At 37.3% G+C, this 23,741-nt stretch overlaps 1 protein-coding gene across 1 annotated transcript in view; it reads left to right on the forward strand.

Moving 5' to 3' along the window:
* The window catches only part of Ndst4 (N-deacetylase and N-sulfotransferase 4), a 312,207-nt gene that overhangs the window by 152,552 nt on the left and 135,914 nt on the right, over window positions 1–23,741 (forward strand). The window contains exon 4 of the mRNA XM_006970412.4: window positions 1,247–1,401. Coding sequence (XP_006970474.1) covers window positions 1,247–1,401 — 155 coding nt within the window. The remainder of the gene's footprint in view (window positions 1–1,246; window positions 1,402–23,741) is intronic.

A 23,741-nucleotide genomic window follows, 5' to 3' on the forward strand; every position in this document is an offset into this window, starting at 1 on the left:
ACTGCCTTACCCACTTCCTATCATTTCTTCCATGACTGAAGACATCTTTTTGATGGGACATGCAAATGGAACATTTTAAGAAACATTTAAAATAAAATTAATACATAGTCCCTTAATTTAATAAATAGCAAAAAAATTAAACACCCACCTATTAAATATATTGTGTTATGAAAGAATAAACCAAACAAAAGCACACTAGAAGCCAGAACATTTTTAGATTTCTTATATAGTTTAGTATTTTGAGAATATATAACACTGATTACATGACTAAATTCATAACATTTTAAAAATTTGTCTAACTTTTATTAAATTATGTAAAATACATATATCTCTATATAGCAAAAATCTTTCTGGAGAGCTGCAATATGATAAATACACTTGAAAATATTTTTATGTCTTTCTTCAGCTGTAGTATCACAGTGTTCTTTACATGCATTGGACTGAAAACTGATTATAAAATGAGAAAGATATACTCATTTTCAACTAATTCTAAAATCAGATTTCTTTTAGAAATAATTATAAGATTCATTGCTAAGGTTTAATGAAATTCTTAGGGCTTATATAACCTTTATTATAAAACATAAATAAAAACAATGTTGTGTTAAAATTGGAGTTCTATGTGAATAGCATTAACTTGAACCATAAAGAAGCAACAGTACTTACAGAATAACTGTTCAGTTTTAAATTAAGACTGAAAGATTTTAAAGAAGAATCCAAAGGTAGTTCCCACTGGTTTGTTCTTCAGGATAACTTTGTAGTTGTTCTATTTCTATTTCTATTTTATTTTATTTTATTTTATTTTATTTTGACTGTATAGGTCACTTGTACTTTCCACATTCCTTCAATAAGTTCACAAAATTTTCACAATTAAAAGGACCTAACAAAATTCATCAAACTATCTACTAAGTTTCATACACACATACAAAATATTTGAGAAAAAGAAGTGATCCTCTCTAATCAAATTCCTTGCATACAGTAAGAAATCATGAATTATATGTGTTTGTGTGTGTGTGTGTGTTTATTGTTTATTCCAGCCTGTGCTCACAATTCTAAACACCATCAGCAGTGAGTATTCTTAAATTGCCACTTTGATCAGCAGTACCCATCACACCAGACTCATGCCCCTCGTCTCAGATGTAACTCTGACTAAACTCATTCTTGTCTGTTTAGAGAATAGCGTGAAGAATTAAATAAATCTCACAAAAACAAGGCCACCATTGAAGCCATTGTCACTAATGTTTTGCAGGAACTGAAGAGGAAGATGAAGGGGATGACCTTCTGCTGCGGTCTGTGGATGAGTTCTGGTGGTTCCCTCACATGTGGAGCCACATGCAGCCCCACCTCTTCCGCAATGAGTCATCGTTAGTGGAGCAGATGATTCTCAACAAAGAATTTGCCCTGGTGAGTAGATTTGATTGTGGCATATCTCCTCTATGGGTTGTGATCTAATAACAGCTTCTGAAAATAAGGGACTGAGGTGAATCCCATAAAAATAGAATAGAAAAAAATATCAAAGGATATTACATACATTCAAGATTCCGGATGCTTTGTGATATTCTGTGCCAGGTATGTGTGTACATGCAGGTTGTGATTACATATAGTTGTACATACATATCATACACACGTAAGTATATTAAATATAGATGAGTTCTATACAGAGTAATAAAAAATTGGTATATTTTCAAGGCAACTTTCAGAAAGCTAACCTCTTATTAAAAGATTGTTCTAGCATCTAAAAAAAGGAAACATCATACTTTCTCCATATTTAAGTATGAATAAATTAAATTATTTTTCAGCAATTACTCTCAAACTTTAGTGTGTCTTTTTCACCAAGAAAATATTCCAAACACAGACTGTAGGTTCTTCCTTCCAATTTCTGGTTCAGTAGATCCACAGAGACTCACGACTTGCATTTCCAAAACCTTTCCAATGGACACCTGTATGGTGGGAAAAATCATCCCCATTGTCTAAAGGGGCAGATTGTTTCCTGTTCTTGTGATCTACACTAAGAAAGATTTTTTTCTACACGTTTTAATAATTGAAAATACTACTGAAGTAACTGTAATATTTTGCAACATATAAGAGTAATTTCAGGAAGTTTGGATTTCCAAGCCCCTAAGGAAGATGTCTTTGGAATATTGCCCCACTCCTGCCCTGTACTCGGCTGCTTTCCCACCACCATTGTGCAGTAAAGTTGGAAAAACAGACCTTACTGCCTCATGTCCAAACATGTGTCTATCTTGCCTTTAGTAAAAAGCTTGCCTGCTCTTGTTTTAGGTATTACTTGAGCCCTCTGTCCTTCCAAAAATGTAATAAAAGACAGAAATCTGGTCCTCAGAAAAATCGTCACATGAGTACTCTCATGTTTGCATAGTGGGCATGTTATCACAAACAGTGTGGGAATCCACCCAAATGCCTGGAGCTCTCTGTTCTGGACGCCATCATGACTACCTGCAACTCCTCTGAACCATGCCATTGCAGAAACCTTCAGTTTTGAATTGTCATATTTGGATGCATAGGCCTCAAATGAATACAATGGAATCCTATAAAGTTATACCTGGTTGGTTATTATTATTTAAAAAAAAAAAAACCACTTTACTTTTCTCTCTAAGTTTCCAGGGCAGAGTTATACCTACATATAGGGAGCCCAGACCCATAAATATGGAAACTAAAATCATGGGCTGGAGCACCAAAATACCTTAATTGAAGTCTTCCTTCCATGAATGGTTGCTTGATGTAGTACAAATCGCTTATATGCTCTGTGTCCTGGTTTCTCATACACAAAAGAATAAGGAGAATAGGAAGAATTACTACACAGAGCTGCTAGGCAAATGTAGACTTATTTCTAAATGGTCTTATTAAATAAAAACAAAACAAAGCAAAAAAAAAAAAAAAAACAGAGCCAAATATAGGGGTGAAAGACTTAGGTCAGAGAAATAGGAAAAGTTACCAGGCAACCTTACCTCACCAATTCTGCAGCTTCCAAATGCAAGTTACTTCCTGTCTACCCACACCTATATGCCTTGTTGTTCTGCCATCTGATTTGCTCTCTCTGTTCAGATACATCACTTCCTCTTCCTGCTCAGCCCTATTACTTCCTGTCTGTCTGTACAGACCTCTAGACCTCCATGGTTAACTAGTGTTGGAATTTAAGGCATGTGCCACCACGCCTGGTTCTGTTCCCAATGTGGTCTTGAGCACACAGAGATCCTGCCTGCCAAGTGATAGGAGTAAAGGTGTGTGCTAACATTGTATGACTTCTTTGTTGTGGGTGTTTTGTTTGTTTGTTTGTTTGTTTGTTTCTCTAGTCTCAGGCAAGCTTTATTTATTAAAGCACAAATAAAATATCACTACAGGCAGATGCACATATAAGTTTACAATAGAGTCTAGCATTCAATAAGCCTTCCATATGTATTGTTTGTCCAATTATCACTTTTCAAAATACACACAAATATGCTATCACATGTTGCTTTAAATAATTCTATGGATATATTTTTCAATGTGGATTAATAAAAGATTCCACCTGTAAGCACTATCTAAAAAATTCTATACTGCTAAATAGAATTAAAAACATTATAAGTAAATTTAACTTACCCCAAAACAAACATGCTTATAAACACTCCTGGTTTGGTTACTTTGAAAACCAAACATGTCTAATCATTTGTCTTAAATCTGCCCAACTCTACTGCCACTCAGCAGCCTGGCTCTCCAGATTTGCAGGTTATATTTCATAATTGCTGATTTCACCCATTTGAGTAATTTCTTTTTTAAAAGCCATGCTGAGAGCTCTGGAAAAGACTCCAGTGTAATTTGCTTCACAATGAATCATTGAAGCTTTTTAGAGGCCATTCAGAGCAATTACATCTGTTTAGTCAGTGACACTAGAAGCTACACTTAAACCTACAAATATATTTTGTTTAAAAAGATCTTGTTACATGTTTCAAAATATTGCAACCCAAGTGAAACTTGTTAAACACATACATTGCAGTGGCATTGTCTTTTTCTTCTCTGAGTGCAGCTCCACAAAACTCAAGACTGTTAAGCAATGTCATTGAGAGCCCTGTCTTCCCTGTCAACATGGCATGACAGTGTGAGTGCTATCCAGCATCAAGAAGCATTTCTTTCTAATAAAATTATTTATCCAAGTCCAGGTAACATTTTGAAAGCATCAACAATAGGAAGTTAGTACAGGGCAGTCGAAAGCACCAGTGAAATATTGGCAGGCTGAAATTAGCCCCCACTGCTTGTACCAGTTCTAATAAAGTTGGCAACTTATTTAATGTCTTCATGCTTCACTTTCTTCCCTTGAATGCTAATGGCTGTTTTTCATTCTCTACGCCACAAACTTTCTTTAGATAATTAATTTACATCAACTCATCTGCCAAAGGAAAGCACTGGACCAGATAATGCCACTGATCAATTCCAGCTCTAAAATTTGTGATAACTGACAACATCAGTCCCAAAATTTGGATCAAACATCTTGAAATACTCAGCTGGCTGCAACTGCAGCAATTTTGGAAAAAGATTTTCAAACCAAATGAGCACTTATGTGCATAAAAACCAAATGGACTAAATTCTTCCTTTAAAAAATTGTATTCTGACATTCCTAATTACTCCTTGGTAAGACCATGTGTGATATAGGGATTGTCAGTCTCAAAAGCACAGTTTTTTCATAACATCTCCAAAAAGTATTCAAATAGAGTAGTAAGACCTTGATACTGTTGTTTTTAGAAATAATTTTTTAAAACCCAATGGCCATATCAATAGGATTTTCTGAAATCTCTCTGGATGTAGTTCATTTCTTCTTGGAACATGTTTAACAATCATTAGAATAATACATTAAATGAGTGTTTATTTTTCCTTTCAGTATTCTGCAAGAAACTTTATTGATATAAAGCTTTGCCATCATTTAATCTATGCTCATGTGTAAACAGAGGCTTTTCTCTATCCTGCCTATCCTGCAGCTGCTTCTAAATAATCACTCAGAGGCTTAATATTAATTACAAAATTTTTGGCCTATTAGCTCAGGCTTATTACTAACTAGCTCTTACATTTGAATTAACCAATTTCTATTAATCTATGCATCGCCACGTGGCCTGTGGCTTACCAGTTCTCTGACATCTTGTTCCTTGGGAGGCTGGATCCTATCTGCCCTGACCCTATCCTTCTTCAACTCCATCTTCAGTTTGATTGTACTGCCTAAACTTATTCTGCCTCGCCATTGGCCAAACAGCTTTATTATCAACCGATGAGAGCAACACATATTCACAACAGAGTACAGAAGGTGTCCTACTGCACACATAATCAGTTTGTATGGGTTTGGGGGTGTGGGGGATATGTGCATTCAATCCATGAGTAAAAATAACTGTGCTCTGTATGTATGTATATGATTAATACATGCACATATGTCATGGGTGTATTTATGTGTTTACACAATATGTTAAGATATTGATCAGTATAATCAATCAAGATATAGTAGTAACAATGCATTTTACTTGGTATAACAGAAAAGTGGAGGAAACACGTTTTTAAGTTTCTTTCTGTAATAAATCATAGATCTTTGCCGCCACTCAGTTGCTTGTGCATATCAGTAAACAGAAGCAAACTTTCAAAGATGACAACAAAGGCTGAAGAAAACCAGAGACATTGGGTAACATGAAAGCATCTAATGAAAAAGTGACCAAAAATCATCTCTCATTTAACCTACATCTCCATTTCAATCATAAAGAAAGAGAATGCCTGTAGCATAAACCTGAATTATTTATTTTTATTCCACAACAGACTTGTGGAGAAAAAATGTGTTTGTTATTTTAAGTTTAACATGCATACTCATTAAGGTTTCTAAGCCAGTGGGGCTTTTCAGTCCACTGATTATTTCAGATGAGAAAATAGCCTGAAGGGGGAAAAAACAGCATTTTGTCTTCACTGCTAACATTTTTCAATAAAGACACAGTTTCCTCACATTTTAGTAAATAATAAAGTATCTTGTTTTAACTAAGTAAATGGAGATTCTTAAAGTTAATGGTTTTAATTTCTACTGTTTAAAAGTTAAACATATTTATGAAATATACACATACCTATTTAATAATTAGATCGAATATTTATTAAATGCTAACATGTAAGTTATTTTCATTAAAATGCAAAGCTGGGGCCAATGAGATGGCTCAGTGGGTAGTGTATGTTTTGTGTAAGCATGAGGACTTAAGTTTGGCTCTCGAGCACCCATGTATAAAGCAGGACATAGATGTTCATCTGTAATCCGGGTGCTTGGAGGTAGAGACAAGAGGATCACTAGGGCTCAGTGACAAGCCATCCTAGCTGCTCAATGAATTATAAGTTCAGTTAGAGACCTCATCTCAAAAACTAATATGGACAGCAAAAGAAGAGGGCACACAATATCATTTCCAGCCTCCGGATAAGCATAGACAGTCACATACTCACATACATATGCATACACCAAACGCACACACAAAACAATCTCACAAAGAGCTATCAAATAGCAACAAGGAAAAATTTAAAACGTACTTCATTGCTCTATAAGCTTGGTCGCTTTCATATTTAAAGGGAATGAGAGTGGGATTAAAACACTGCTTCCTGTCACTCTATATGAGGTACCGTTTTACTGGACTACACAACATGCAGTCTTGTGCAATTCAACAAATACATGTGTCAGAAAATGTTGTGAATGAGAGGGCTCAGAGTGAAGGTGCTGGCCTCCAAGCCCGAGGTAGGTCCCAGAGCCCACACATGTTGAAGGGGAGAATCAGTTCCCTTCAGGGTGACCTCTGATCTCTCCACATATGTTGTAACACATGAATGAACACACATTGACACACATACATAACTAAATAACTGTCATTTTTTAAATGCTGATTGTAACTAATAGATGTGTAGGGCAAGGAATTTAGATAATGCAAGAATATTAGTTTCAATTGTGATAAGATTGGCTATTGTTTAAATGACTCTTCACAATGGATCTACGACAAACAAGATATTCTTTTCAAATTCAGAAGAGTGAACACACAAGCACACAAATGACTTAGGCCAAACGATGACAGCCATCAAACAACCAGAAGCCCTGAGGTGAAGACGAAGAAACTGGGTGATGTGTGGCAATATGGACTGTGAGGTCCTTACACTAAATTGGCCAGTCAGAGAGACAAATGCTCCACGGACCCACACAAGCATCTGGAAAAGTCAGATTCAGAGAACGGGAGAGTGAGATGGTAGGTGCTACTGACTGGGGACAGGGTAAATAGGAAGCTTTTAACAAAGAGCATGGCAGTTCATCCAGCAAGGGGAATGTGTCTTAGCCTGCCAAGCAAAACTGTGCCTTTATAAGCAATGAGTTTTAATACACGGCACACTTAAGATGTTGTCAATGAGGAAGATTTTATGTTGTATATTTAGCACAATAAATGAGTGAAGGTTTTAATAATAAATCGAACTTCTGAGAAATCCTGTGGAACAAATACTTACATCTACTCCTTCAGAACTGAGTGCAGTAGTAGCTATGTACATTACCCACAAGTGAAGATCTAAACTTTTTATTAGCTTTGCAGCAGCAGTCTGTGTAGTTCTGAAGGTTATCACTCAATATGAAGCAGGCCTAATCTCTGAGGAGACTTCAATCAAGGCTTCAGCTGAAGTGGCAAGTGATCTTGAGACTTACTTGGAGGGTAGACCACTGCTAAGCTAATGTTTGTTGACAAGGTTCAGTTCCTCACAAGCTGGGAGCTACATTTTCCCACCAGGTGTTATCTAGACATGCCTTGATTTTCGGTTCATATGAGCTGCTCCAGGAGAAAGTTCACAGCATGACAGGATAGCACTCTGAGACAGAGAACAAGAGATTTGCAGTCTCCCAGGAGAAGCCATCCCTGTCACTTTTATCATGAACTGGTTTGGAGGAGCCTGTCACGAGCTCCCTTCTACACACAGCAGAAAGGAAATTAAGAGAGGGAAACAGCAGGAGGCAGAGGACATTTGAAGCCACCATGCTTAATGCCTGTCACATGTGACCTCAAGTAGAGAATTCTACCCAAGGCCGTTATCCTTACACTGATTTATTTAAAGAGATTTGAACGTGAAATAAACATAATGTCTTTTCTCAAGTTTAAGGACAGTTGTAACTTCACAAGCCAAAGCTATTAGATTCATCTTATGCTTCCCATTCTCTCATCTTATTAGTTGCATCTGCCAGAGACTCTACTGGAAACTGGTGGATCTTGTTACCAATAGCATTACCTACTTCACTGAAGCTCCCATTGTGTCACTTTCAGAAATTATACTTAAAGCAATATTAACATATGATACAGTTCATACATATAAATTGTCATCTCTAGTAAGTTTTGCTACCTTTGCTCAGACTTCACCTTAATTTTATCAGCAGCTAAAAAAATTCATTCCTTCTAGCACTCACTTTTCCTTCTTGCCCAACTTTAATAAAGTACTTCTGTTGTTATAAGTTCCTTATTTTGAACATTCAGAATAAATGAGCTCATAGAACTTATCTTTTTTTCATTACCTAGCATAAAGTTTCCAAGATGCACATACCTAGAGACTCCTATTTCACTGTCAAATGATATTCTAATGTACAGCTACATTGTATGATATTTACACCACCAGACGCTAGCTATTTCTACCTGTTGTTATCGTTATATTACCATTATGGACAGTCATGCACAACTGATATATAAAAATACATTATGGATTCTATGCAGTATTTCCCGGGAATGGAATTGTGTTAACTCTAAGTCATAGACTGACTCTACGCTTAGTATTCTAGTAACTGCCCCAGTGTTCCCACATTTATACTCTCACCAGCAAGAGGAGAGTCCCACTTTACAACATGCTCTCCAACCCTTATTACTTTCTTTTTAATTACAACCATCCTAGTGACTATGAATTCTCATTTATTTTGTCTAAATAATGTTATGTCTTTGAGATTATTATATAATGTCATCAATTCCCCTTCCCTTTCCTCTCCCTAAATTATCAGATGAACACTTTCTGTTCTTCTCAAGATCATGGACTCTTTTTTTCATTAATTGTTGATATCTGTGTTTGGATATTTCTTTGTATTTATTTTAGAGTTCATTGAGCTTCTTAGATATACATTAATGATTTTCATCAAACTGGAAACTTGGTACACATTGTTTCTTCAAATGCCATCATTTAACTTTCTTTCCTTCCAATCTTCCTGGTACTTCCATCTCATGTGTGTTGGTTCCCTTAACATACAATACTATACCAGTTAATGTGTCTGCTGTTTCTGATACTGACTCATGTTACAGATGAATAGATAACTTGAGTTAAACCTATGAAGCTCTGGACTCAAAGAGTGCTCCTCTCAATGTCCTCCCTTAGTTGTTTCTGATAGATGGCTGTTTAGTCTGTGACTAGCGATTATTGATCTAAGAATGACAACAATCTCCTCTTTAATCAGCAGAGAAATTCACTATCTTAGAATGTGGTCTTAGACAAAGTGTTCCTTTTCTCCCCAAATTTAGGTTTCCACAGGGAAACCTAACCTCTTATTACCTGCTGTTCTTGGTAAAAATCTATCTTGCAGAGATATTGGAGGTGGGTACTAGGCTTGCTTTTCTTAATATTCTATCTTGATTTAAAGGATGGGTCCCAAATCAGTGTAGAAGTTCTGATCTTCCCAGCTCACTCTGTGACACAGAACCATCATCACTCTATGAAAACAATTCCTTGTTCTGTTTTCCCTGGAGTACATTCTGTCCTTTATCAGTGAGATTAGATTGAATAGAACTCCATATTTCTCAGCAACTCTTAGCTAGTTTAGAACTCTACACAAAGAGCAAGAGGATTGCTGAGGGCTCCCTCTCAAAGGTGAAAACCTTAGATGTAGACTGAGAGCTAAGGTGAGGAGCCCTGTCATCTTGACTAAAATTCCTACAGCTCTCAAATGGGTCAGGGGGACAAAGATCAAGATTAATTACTACTTTTATGGATCTTTCCATAATTTATTATTCTTTTCACCTGCTCTCATGCCTTTGTTAATTTTCAAAAGACTTGTAGAAATAGTTTCCAATACATCCTTTTTATACCAGTTTCCAGGGTTTCCCTGAGAGAAAGTCCAGGGAGTTCCTCATACCATCCCTCTAGAAATCAGCACTACACCATCTTTATCTTGCCTGACTTAGGGCAGTAGACTCCTCACTGGTCATTGTAGTCTTGACCTTCCTGAGTCCATCTTCAACTGTTTATAGTCAACATGCTGTCTGAACCTTGTGAGTTACCATTAGGATGACCTCACTATCATAAGGTAACCCCTTTAAGTATCTGGTGCTTATTTCATAGGCTGCACATGCCTGTCACTTGTTGAATAGAATCACAGCAGTGTTTAGCTTGTCTTCTTTCTAGTAATTGTTAGTGCTTGATAACTGCTGTCAAAATGCATTTGTGAAATAATCATTCTATGTCCTTGCCCCTGGTCCAGTGTTGCTGGTTTTATTTAGTTTGACCTTGAGTCAACTTTCTCCTCCCCTTCATAAATACGAATGTTGACCTACCTCCTCTAAATTTCTATAGTTCTTGAATTTGGTAAGATAATTTCCCTCCATTTCATTGTCTACACTCCGTATACACTTTTAGGGGGAAACTATAAAAGACTGAATCAAAGAATATTTTGTAGTGACATCATCTAAAAGAAATTAGGGAAACTATAGTTTTCTCATTATTTTCTATCCCAAAGTGCTCTACTTGTATTCTTACCTCAACATCTGTTTCCTCTTTTTCTTGCTCTCTGGGGATGAATGAATTTTAATTTAGCTCATTTTTAATATCTTTTAATCTCAGTTCTTTTTAATTTTCTGTCCCTAATTTGCCATCATCCTTTTATATTTAAGTCCTGTGATAGAAATGGCTCTAGAATTTCTGATCCTTTGCTCTGGTGTGCTTTAATTCCTAGATTGTGTATTCAAATTAAAACTCACCAGGGCTTTGGAAATATTTTGTTTGTCAAATCCCTTCTGCATTTTTATAGCAGCAATTTTCAGATCCTAGAATGGGCAAAAAGTAAAATTAAAAAAAAATAAAATAAAATAATAAAGTCTAATACCAATATTTTTCCCAAAAGACAGAGTAGTGAATTTGCTAAGTGTTTCAAAACAGAATATGTGCATGATTTTGATCTTGAGTTCAGTCAGCGCTGTTCATTGAAAATCTATACTAAAGACAATGCCACTGGAAGGAAGAGCATATGAAAGTCACAGAAGGAAGATTCCAGGACATCAGCCCATAAACTGGAAGCTTACTTACATGAACACTTGATGCTTCTGTTACGGTGTATACAGCATTTATTTGCAGGTGTCATTTTTAACTGTTTTAAAGTATTTTCAAAATCCATACAATTAGTAAAGATAAAACTACATCATAATGTTTCTTGCATTTTAAGTTTAATATTCCTGTCTTTTTCATGGTTGATACTGTTTAAAAGTGTTCACAGGCATAATTCATCTGTGATCGTATTCCGATTTGTCTCTCTCACAGCCTTTGCACTTCTAAGTTTTCATTGCATTCATGTTAGTGTTCTGTACTTCAGTCAAGAGAGCAAGGATGCTTAGACTTTTCATTTCTGTAATCTTAGCACCAAACGTGTGAAAATATTGTGATCTATGTATCTGTAACTGAAAACCATCATTTAAGTAATGTATTATTTTAGCCATTTGAATGTGGACATACCTTGCTGGTTTTAAATTAATAATTGAACAGAACATATTCCATTGTACTTTCCCAAAGCCTGGAACTTTGCATTGTAAAAGAAGTTACACACAAGGGGTTGGGTATATTTCATTGATAAAATGCTTGTCTGGCATGCACAAGGTCCTGACTGGATCCCCCATACATACATAGTGTACTGACTGGAGTATTTAACAAAATAAAATGTATATATTTCTTCTCTTAAGAACTCATTCACAGCAGGTATGGATTTTTAGCCTTTGACAAGTAGGATAATACTGTTTAATAAAGTTCTTGGCTAGCTTATTCTAGAAACCTCCAAGCTTCTCATAAATTCTCATTTTCACTAAGCCCACAAGAAGAATAGCACAAGCTCCCTGGCTGCAAATTAGAATTGGTATTTTATTACCTATTAATATTCATACTGCTTAGCAAAGGTTTTAGAGAAAAACGACATTTCTTGTCATGCATTATATCATGAAAAGCCCTTGACTTGTTGACGTGATATTGGCAGGTGGGCTTAAGAATTTCCCTCAGACAGAATCTCTCTAAAAGAGATATTTATCTATTCGATTTCTCTAGCAGAGGATAATGGCAGACTCACATCCTTTCTCAAAAGTTCTGTTTTAACTGAATCATCCTTCTCCTATCATGCAGCAATTTCTTTTCTGAACATGTTTGTTTTAACTCAAAGAAATAAATGACATCTACAAAATGTGTTTGCATATTGGATGGTCACAATAGTAGGAAATGAACTTTTTTATTATCTGAGAGGGTTGGTATTAATCTATTAAGGCTTTCATTTATCTGATTTTAGAATACTTTGTAATCATTATTTTGGTAAGCAAAATGTCTGTAAACCATTCTTACTGTTTTGCATTGTGTTGAAGTAATCTCTCTGAAGTGTGTGTTTCTAAATAACATTTCAGATATCCCAGAGCCCTGCTCTTGTCAGGATCTGACGTATGAGCAGTTGTAGCAGTTTTATCTCAGGAACAGGATGACAGAGATTGACATTATTTAATTTACTTGTTTTAAAGCAAGTTAGTATTTTCTCTAACTATAGTAAGCTCTGTTTGTGTTATACAGAACAATATACAATGCACAGTATATAAGAGAGAACATTATGTTCTTCTCAAGAAAGTAACACCTTAACTATGTTAAACATTAGAACTCTTCCTTGTGGGGCTTGACTTTTAGCTGCACATATCAGCACATGCACCTAGCTTCAGATATTATTTCAAATTCCACCTTTACTAATTATTACGTCAGTGGTGCTGGCTAATTCTGTTAATGATTTTTAGTGTTAGGTATGTAACATGGATGTAAACTACCTTTGTGTATGTGTTTATAATGCTAAAGAGAATTTCTGGTGAGTAGGTGTTTCAGAGACTGTTTAGCATTATTATCATGGCTACTATATCTCTTTAAGAAACACATAACTCTTTTTCTTAATAAGAGGTATTATTCCGGTATAAGACAGCCAATTGATTTTTTCAAGGAATCTTAGTTTGCTTTTTCCCCCACTGATGTGATGAAACACCTTTTCTACAGCGTCTTAAAATGATTTATTCTAGCTCTGAGTTCAAGGTACAGCCCCTAATGGTAGAGAAATAGAAGCAGTAGGAACTTGATGCAGCTGTTCTGGGGAAAGATAACACACTTACTAGATAATAGGCTCCCCTCTCCTGTGCCATTTTATACAGTCTAAGAAGGCAGCCATGGAATTTGTGGCACCCACAGTGGATGGGTCTTCCTACCACACTTAATTCAATCAAAATAATCTCACACAAACATGCCCTGAGACTCACCTTCCAGTTGATTCCAAATTCTGTCAAGTAGATGACTAATACTGACCACCACACAGGCTTATCCAAAATCCAATACTGACGGGGACCACACATTTTTCAGGCGATGAATGTCTTCCTCAATATTCCATCAAAACCAAATATGGGTGACAAAACTGTACTTGTTAACACTTTAGTGAGATAAATGTGGCTGTGCATGCCTATAATCCTAATACACTGGAGGCTGGGGTATGATGATTGAGAGTTCCAGGTCAGCCTGGTCTACATAGCAAGACCTTGTCTAAATTAAAAACCATCTAAGTAAATAAACAAGTGAACAATTAAAAACATTTGACCCACATACATCTAAAAATTGAAATACTGACATTATTGCTTTCCAGTTTTATCCAAAAAATTTTCAGTCATTTCTAATGTGAAAAGTAACTGTCTTTTCACTGTGTCCTTTGTTTCTTCTACATTGTCTTCCTCTCTCTCTCTCTCTCTCTCTCTCTCTCTCTCTCTCTCTCTCTCTCTCCCTTTCCTTCATTCCTTTTCTCTATAGATAATTAGTGATTATTCAGTTTCTGCTTGACATTAATTGATACTGGAGAAGCAAAATGAAGATTATTCAAGAATTTGTATTTAGGCAATAGCTTCTATTTCTAGTAAGGTAGTATTTGGAGATTTTTTTCTAAGAAATTTGCAGAACACAGTAGAACCATGGATGAACCTCTAATTATAAACTGATGAAGATTGTTTTAAAGAAAAAAATGAAATTATGTGTGAAAGTGTGTTGATTTCATGAGGCAAAAAGCAGGAAAGGAGTCACGAGAGAGAGAGAAGTACAGAACTTGGCACCAAAAAAGATGCTCCAGCCTCAGCCATCTGTGGTGATGTATGTTTTTATTCCCAGCACTGAGGAGGCAGATATCTGTGAGTTCAAGGCCATCCTGGTCTACGTAGTGAGTTCCAGGACAGCCAGGTCTATAGAGAGAGACCCAGTCTCTCTCTCTCTCTCTCTCTCTCTCTCTCTCTCTCTCTCTCTCTCTCTCTCTCTCTCTCTCTCTCTCTCTCTCACACACACACACACACACACACACACACACACACACACACACACACAAGCAAACAAAAACAGAAAACAAACAAACAAAAAAGAGGCTTCAGTCTTTCATGAAGTCTATAATCCATTTAGCAATAAGCTATCTATAGGTTAAGAAACTACTACCTGGAGGAATTGGCCCACAATTGGTGTTGTAACATCGGTGTGCTAAGTGTGGGTTTTCTAGTCTGAATGGGTTGTGAAAGTCAAACAAACAGAGTAAACTTGTGACAGAGGCAGTATGTAGCTGGCAAAAATTTGTAAACCTTGAGGAATGCACATGATTCAGAGATATGAACACTTGGGGTCACACTGCTAAAGAGTGCCTCCTGAACTCTACTGCCCAGCTACCCATCAGTGATTGCTATGACCACTCTGTCCTTAGAAAAATGAAATCTGCAGATTATAAATGCATCTCATAGCCCCTCCCCTTATAAACCTCCAAATGGAACATCAGTTGTTGATTAAAGGAATAAGAAATGGATTTTATTTCAAAGAAGGCTGAAGCTGAGAATTAGGAGATGTGAGAAAGCACCTTGTGTAGGGCAGGATATTAAGGAGAATTTCACCTCGATGTTGTATACCAGGAGTGAAAATTCAATTGTATTAATCTCCTTAGCTTAGAACCCTGCCATCCAAAATACAGTTTCTCTGTATTTTCAAATCAGACAACAATGTGTTCCTATTAATGGACCCTAACTAACTGTCTTCCCATAAACTTCTAGATCACTGTTTTTGTTTGCCAATCACATGAGATTAGAAAATTGGGTGCTTACTAATGGAATATGGGAGGCCTCATTTCTACCTTCTTATTTCGGGGTTCAGTTGACTTAGGTACTTGGACATCCTTTCTAAACAGATAAGCCTGTTTGGTTTTATATTTTCACTGGAAGAGTGAAGACAATGTTTGCTTGGAGAGACACTGTGGCCATCTGGAGCACAGTTTACCAGCCTTTCCCTCAGGTAGTAAGAACTCCAGTAAGGCAGCTAATGCAGCTCACACTTGCTCTTCCCATTTGCTGTTTGTCCTTTCCCACACCTAGTATGTGGGCTGCTAGCGAAATTAGAGTGCTTATCTTCAAAGTAGGACATAAAGACCAAAAGGACTCCAGACCTCACATTTGCATGCTTTTTCTTTTTGATGAAGCAGTCCTGGCAACTAACAATTTGGCTTTCTCTTTCTCTTTGCTTTGGTGTGTGTGTTGGGAAGGGGGAAACATCTATCTTCTTATCCTATTTTGTTTCTATTTTTCTGGTACAGAAGCTGAACCCATTGCCTACATAATAGAATATTTTAATGCTTTACCATGACATTCTTTCACTTAGTATTTTGAGCCGGGCCTAAACTTATATTCCCCTGATTGTATCAGAACAGACGTTCTGAGAGACTATTCATATACATGAAAACCTAGAAAATAATGGCCCAACACTTTTTAAGAAAACTTGATAGTGAGATTTCTATGCCCGCTTCTCAATCAAATGTTATAAAGAAATTCAGTGGGTCAATTCTAAGAATGGTCAATAGTAGCATAATTAACGCTCGCCGATAAACTTTAATGTCGTTATTTCAATGATTAAACTTGTTCATAATTATTAAGCTACAGGAATAATTAAAAAACCATGGTTTGATTTTTTTTCATCATTATTATGCTGTGCTATACATACCACTTAAATATCATTATTCCTTAAACGCGTCCACCTGTCTGTCCCTGGTCTCTGTCCTGCTCTCCCTCTCACCTTAGGTCTATCTCTAGAGTTTGAAAAATTCTTTCAGTCTGGTGATGTGCTTAGACTTCCTTGATAGTTTCTGAACATTTCCCTCATTACATCTTCATGCAGGCCACCTCGAAGCTTTCCTCAGTCAGTTCTTCACAGGTGAGATAGATGAGAAGTTCATTCAAAGCATGTTGGCAGCAGAAAGAGTTAAAGTTTGTGAATCGTCACAGTTGTGGTGCTTGGTGTGAACTCGTCTGTGGATTGTGGATGCAATCTGTATCAATGCTTTCTGTTCCACATATGACACCGCTTTAGCATGTTGACAGCAAAGCAGAAGTGAAGTCATGAGCTGTGATTTTATTTTGGACATGTGAGCATGTCAAGAGGAAAATCACTTAATAAATCTGCACAGCAATTACTCAAGTGAACATGACTATTCATTTAATTCTGTTCATGTGTAGGTACACGTTATTTAAATAAACTCATTTTTGTGATGAAACTTAACCTGTTTCACATGGTAGCAAATGTTCCACAAAATTGGAAACAATCGCAGATGTGAATTCTTTAATTTAGAGACTGCACAGAGTGTAATAGCACAAAGTGCAGCAACATTGGATTTGGAGGTTGGTAAAAGGAAGTGAGAGGTAGAGAGACAGCTCATGCAGATCCTGAACTTTGAAACATTTCCCCATAAATGTGTTAAGCTGACATTAAAAGGGAAAACACTTCTTAATGGAAATCTCAGCTTGACTTGACAGTAACATTACAGACGTGTTCCACTGCAGAGAGATATTTAAATCAATGACATTAACTCTAATAAGCTATATCATCGTGGAAGTATCCAAAAACTTTAAAAATGTTTTCAGAGTCAGAAAAGGAAGTACACTTTAGACAGCTTCCATATCCTTCCTTTAACACATACATAGAGTTTAGCTCTCTAGTCTAACTCCTTGGTGCTTTGTTCAAAAAACTAAGCTAAAAAGGTAGATGCTCGTGTCTTTTTATAGGCTGCTCTAGAAAGTTTATGCTAAAATCAATTTACATATACCAATTTACTGGGAGAAACTTACAAATGAACAAACTATAAAAATTATGTCATATGTGTTATGTAAAACGACTGAGTTTGTTTCCTATTGTTATAATAAAGACCACAACCACAGGCAACTCAGGGAGGAAGGAGTTTATATCACCTTTAACTCCTGATCACAGTCCATCATGAAAACGTGTCAAGCAAAGGAGAACCCTGGAGTCGGAAACTGAAGCAGAGATCCCAGAGGAATGCTACTTGCTAGCTCGCTCCCCATGGCTTTCTCAGCAACTTCCTTAAACCACCCAGGATGCCTGCCTGCCCAGGAGTCACACTGCCTGTGGGGATATGGGCTCTCCCACATCAATCATTAACGAAGAAAGTGCCCCACAGTCACATATACAGGCCAGTCTGAGGGGCATTTTCTTGATACAAGTTCACTCCTCCCGTGTGACTCATATTTGTGTCAAGACAACAAAAAGACTAGCCAGCACAACTGACCCCTTATGAACTTAACACAAAATACATCACAATTAAACCCTAATCTTTCCTTTCTTTGCTGTCCCCAAGAACTCATGCTAACATCAAAATATAAAACATAACCCCAAAAGCCCCATAGGCTTTAAATTTGTAACACTTTAAAAGCCAATGTTCTCTTTAGAAATCTGACAGCTCTTTCAAAGCTCAGTCTCTCCAGTCCTAGGCTCCTGTAAAATCAAAACAAGTAACAAACTTTGTATTGCATGCAGGAGAAGCAGGACACAGTCCCAGGCAGGTCAAATCTAAACCAAATCCCAGCAGTGTACATAAGCAATATCCCGTGTCTGGTATTCATCCATGATCTTTTGGACTCCTAAGGGCTTGAACAGCTCCACTTCTCTGTCTCTGCCATTCACAGCACATACAGCTTTGTCTCAAAGACCCAGGCTGGCTCCATTTTACCATGGCTGGTAATTCCAAAGTCCTGCATCTCCAGGACACTAGAGTCACCACTGAACTCAGCTACGCCTTTGCTCTCATCTCTCCTGAACTCTCTTCCTGGACCCTGCCACATGTTCCAAGCCTCAGCTTCTCTCCATTACCCCTTCAGTCCTGAGCCTTCCATTGCAATTGAGGCCGCATATTCACCAATGTCCTGACCTAGCCTCTCACAATGTCAAGCCTGAGCTTCTTTCCATGAGCCCTTCAATGCTGCATATGTCTTGGCAATAACTCCATGACCACCACTGAAACTCTTTCACATTATCAAATTTGACTGCCAGCCTGAGATGCAGCTTTGATCTTCTTTAGACCACAGCTTCTGTGTGTTGACACTGAGGATATAATCCTCAAATTATTTTAATCCTGGGCTATTCTTTTGTTGTTGTTGTTTTGTTTTGTTTTGTTTTCGAGACAGGGTTTCTTTGTGTATCTTTGGAGCCTGTCCTGGAACGCCCTCTGTAGACCAGGCTGGCCTGGAATTCACAGAAATCCACCTGCCTCTGCTGAGATTAAAGGCATGCACTACCACTCCAGGCTTCGTGGCCAATTCTTAATCACAGCTGATTTTCCAGCCCCAGCTGACCAATCACCATGGATTCTTAACTCAAACAGAGCACAGGAATCACCCTGCTAGAGCCTTTAAGTGACTCTCAAACTTCCTTCCAAAGCTTCCCAAGGCAGGTGAGACTTTCATCATCTCCATTGTTCTCAGCATTCTTGTCTCCCAAGTTCCCACCAAACTCATTAAGCTCTGAATGCTGATTTTTACAGCTCCAAGTTCCACTATCGCAAGCCTCCCAAAATCGACATGCTCAGCTACACCACAGCAATACCCTACAATCCTGGTATCAGTTTCTGTTTTAGTTAGATTTCTATTGCTGAGATAGAAGCCATGACCAAAAGCCATTGTGGGGTACGAGTTTGTTTCAGCTTACAACTTGCAGTGTGTCATGTGGAACAGAAACTCAAGGCAGGAACTTGGAGGCAGGAAATGAAGCAGAGACCATGGAGGAACACCAGTTATCACCTACTTCTCAGGCTCATCATCAGCGGTCAACTTCAGCTATCTTACTTATACCCCAGGACCACCTTCCCAGGGGTACCACCACCCACAGTAGGCTGGGTCCTCACACAAGGTTTCCTCTTCCTATGTGACCCAAGCTTGTACCAAATTGAGAAAACCTAGTCAGTGTAACCATTTTACTCACCTTCTCTTTACAAAATTTTACTATATAAAAATTGCACTAAATGAGGTATTCAGTTTTACAAATAAGGACAGAATGTCATGGGTAGATTTGAGTTTAGTTAAAGAGAAAACTTGAGGATAAATATGATTAAAATACACTGTATGAAATCCTCAAAGAATTAATAAATTATGTTAAATGAAATAACTATGTATATGGTTACATTATTGTTTCCATCTTACTTTTTTGTTTTGCTTTGTTAGTTTTGCTTTGTCTTGTTTTTCAAGACAGGCTTTCTCTGTACAGTTTTGGCTGTCCTGGAACTCACTCTGTAGACCAGGCTGGACTCAAACTTACAGAGATCTGCCTTCCTCTGCCTCCCGAGTGCTAGGATTAAAGGCATGCACCACCACCTAGCTCCATCTTACTTTTTAACATACTTGAGTATTTGCTTGTTGTCATTTCTCTTAGGTCAATGATACTACTTTAAAATATTGATCATTTAATATCCATAACATTTCTCTTGTCATTAAGTCAAACTTACAAGTATATTTTCCTGTGAAGGGGAAAGAATGCTTCTATAAAGCAGCTCTGCTTTTGTGGGGTATCAGTCTTTGCACACCACCCCTTCTCTTGGGCTCTTACTCTCCTGTTATTTCAAGCTCATATTGCCAAAGGTTCTCCATGATATATTCTTTGAAACACCTTACAACCTGACTTAGCCCATATTCCTCTGTAATGACTCAATCTAGGCTGCATACACATCTAAACTTAGTCTATGCCTATGTCTCTGAACCCGACTGTTCTTAGGACACATGCTTATTCTCACTGTATTCCTGACTATAGATCTTGAGTAGACATACCATAGAGCCCTGGCATTGCCCTATGAATCTTTGGTTTTTTGTTTTTGTTTTTGTTTTTTGAGACAGGATTTCTCTGTGTAGCTTTACGTCTTTCCTGTATCTTACTCTGTAGACCAGGCTGGCCTCGAACTCACAGAGATCCACCTGCCTCTGCCTCCTGAGTGTTGGGATTAAAGGTGTGTGCCACCACCACCCAGCTAAATCTTTGTTTTATAGGTAGCTGTGCTGCTACCTATTTTCTGTCAACTTGACACAAGCTAGAGTCATCAGAGAGAAGTGAGCCTCAGTTGAGAAAATGCCTCCATAAAACCTGACTGTATGCAATTCTTTAGGACATTTTCTTAATCAGCAATTGACAGAGAGGTCCCAGACCATTGTGGTTTGGCACCCCTGGGCTGGTAGTTCTGGGTTCTATGGGAAAACAGGTTGAGAAAGCATTGAGTGCAAGGCAGTAAGCAGCACCCCTTGCTGGCCTCTACATCAGCTTCCACCTCCAGGTTCCTACCCTGTTTGAGTTCCTGTCCTGACTTCCTTCTGTGATGAACAAGTTGCTTTTTGCCATAGTATTTCATTACTAAAATGGTAACCCTGACTATGACAATGGCTTTCTCCTCTCAAGTACTGTTTCTCAATTCCCCCTTCTCAAATTAGTGATTATACCATCCCTTTGCCATTTCAAATGATGGTCTTGCTTCTTATTTTACTGAAACAAATCAACCATAAGCAAACTCTGATATGTGCCTATTATGCAAAAGCAATTTCACTATGATTATGAACAAATGGAAGTAAAATAGCAGGCATGATTTCAGAGTTTTTAAAGTGTGTGTGTGAGTGTGTGTGTGTGTGTGTGTGTGTGTGTGTGTGTGTGTGTGTGTCCACAGAGGCTAGAAGAAAGCATTATATTTCCCATGGAGCTGGGTATGGAAACTAAACTCAGGTCCCCTGATAGAGCAGAAAAAGATCTTACCTCGTGAGCCAATCTTTCTAGCCTTTATTAATTTAACTTGAAGTATTTGCACTCCTCAACTGAGAAGAGAACATAATTTTAATAACCTGTATGACTAGAAATCAAGTGATCATAATTTTCTAGTAAACTATTTTTATAGATATGGTTGATTACTATAAATTGTTTTAAAACAGCATAGACATAAATTAAAGGCCAACATGCCATAAGAACACTCAGGTTTATGCTCTGATATAAAGTAATGTGTTAAAGAAGTAGTAATGGAGATGTCAGACTGCTTTAGTCTACATGTCCTATGGCTGTGAAGAGATAGCATGACCACAGCAACTCTTATAAAGGAAAGCATTTAATTAGGGCTTGCTTACAGTTCAGAGGTTTAGTCCATAGTCATCATGATGGGAAGCATGACAGCATGCAGGCAGACATGGTGCTATCGAAATAACTTAGAGTTCTACATCTAGATAGCAAGCAACTGAATGAAAAAGAGCTACTATGCTTAGGCTGGTCATTTGAAACCCTAAAAACTACTCCCAGTGACACATGTCTTCCAACAAGCCACATCTACTCCAACAAGGCTACATGTCCTAATCCTATCAAATAATGCCACTCCATATGAGCATAGGGGAAATTTTCATCAAACCACTGCACAGACTCTACCACTGACCTAATCTACTTTCCCCTTGACTGTTCACAGCCATCAGTCTAGAGTCTTTCCTCTCTTCCAAATTATTTCTCTATCTAAAAATAGGCTATTAATTCTGTTTTTTAAATAACTCTATGTTCCCATACCTTTCACTCAAGCTACAGAATTATTTCTAGACTCTACGACAATTTTAAATTGTTTAAATTGTTGCTATACTCATGGTCTCTACATTAGTTTTTAATCATATCTTAAGTTACTCTAATGAGCAACTTGTCTTGGCCAGGTTGTTGATTGACATCTATTATTAAATCCAAGTAATTCTTAGTCCTTATTTCACATCATTAACATTGTAACCATATTTGCCATCAGCAGCATTTTTTTTCTAAACTATCAGTTAATTAGCTGTTCACAGAAAAAAGTCTTTGACCTGGAAGGTGATATGGGGAATTTTCATGGAGGGTCCCAGGATAGAGCAGTCATTTCCATTTCTATTTTCAAAAACTCAAAGTAATTAAGTGAATGAAAGAATAGAATTTGTCTTTCACCAAATATAACCCAAAACAAAACTTGAACAAAGATAATAGTGAATATACTCAAAAAGCAAACACAAACACCCCCAAAATAGCTCTCAGTCTTTAGTCAGCTCCCATTCCATTATGGATTCCTGACATTGCTCATAACTCATGTCTGTTTTTCAGTATATATGTTTGGTTTCCTCTCCTTATCTTTTAAATTCAATACCTCCCAGGCATCTATCCTAATATACCTTCTTTCCTCTGCTTATATGTATCTTGTTTGTTTGTTTTATATCAAAAAATCACATGACTTTAAATAAAAATATTTATCTTGGGAATAGAAAGATGGCTCCATAGTTAAGAGTCCTGGCCCCTCTTCCAAGGACCCAGGTTCAACTTTAGCACCAACATGGGTGCTAAACCATCTTCAGGCCTCTTGAGGTACTAGCCAGGATTGTGGCATACAGACATAAATAAAGGTAATATACATATACACACATATTATAATAACAATAGCAACAACAGCAATAATAATAATAATAATTAATAATAATAATAATTTATTTTTAAAAATCTTGAAACCTTACTAGCTGAGCTCACTCTTATGGATAATAAGCTATTTATTGGTAGTCTTACCTGTCATATGCTTCCAGATACTGTTCTCAAATGCAATGTTCCTATTTATCTTTCTACCCCCAAACTACCCAGCTTTAAACCTCCACCTCTGACTTGATAGCACATAGTCTTTTCAGATATCCTTTCTCTCCTGTACTGTATTCAAGCTCTTACAAAATATTCAAAACAAGGCTGGAGCGATGACTCAAAGGTTAAAGCATGTGTCATCCAAACAAGAGAACTTGGCTTTCGATCCCAGAGCCCACATAAATGCTACATAGGCATGGTGGCTTGCCCATGATTCCAGCCTCAGAAGACAGATGCAAGGAAATCAACAGAGTAACAGTCATGAGCTCTGGGTTGTTTGAGAGACTCAGAAGAAAGTGAAGGGGTAATCAAAGAAGACTTCTGGCATTTTGTTATACACAAATAAACACACACACACACACACACACAAAAGAAAAATAAAGAAAAAAAACATCACAATGAAATTATATCTCATGAGCTGCATCATGCTCATATGGTCCAGGCTGTCATCATTTCCCATCAGAGCCGTTTCAGAGCCTATGTGCTTCTTTGAGCTCTCCTTACCTCCCTTTAGTCTATTCTTATCATAGCAGCCACAAAACTTTATA

Source organism: Peromyscus maniculatus, chromosome 6, assembly GCF_049852395.1.
Source record: "Peromyscus maniculatus bairdii isolate BWxNUB_F1_BW_parent chromosome 6, HU_Pman_BW_mat_3.1, whole genome shotgun sequence".
NCBI classification, from domain to species: Eukaryota; Metazoa; Chordata; class Mammalia; order Rodentia; family Cricetidae; genus Peromyscus; species Peromyscus maniculatus.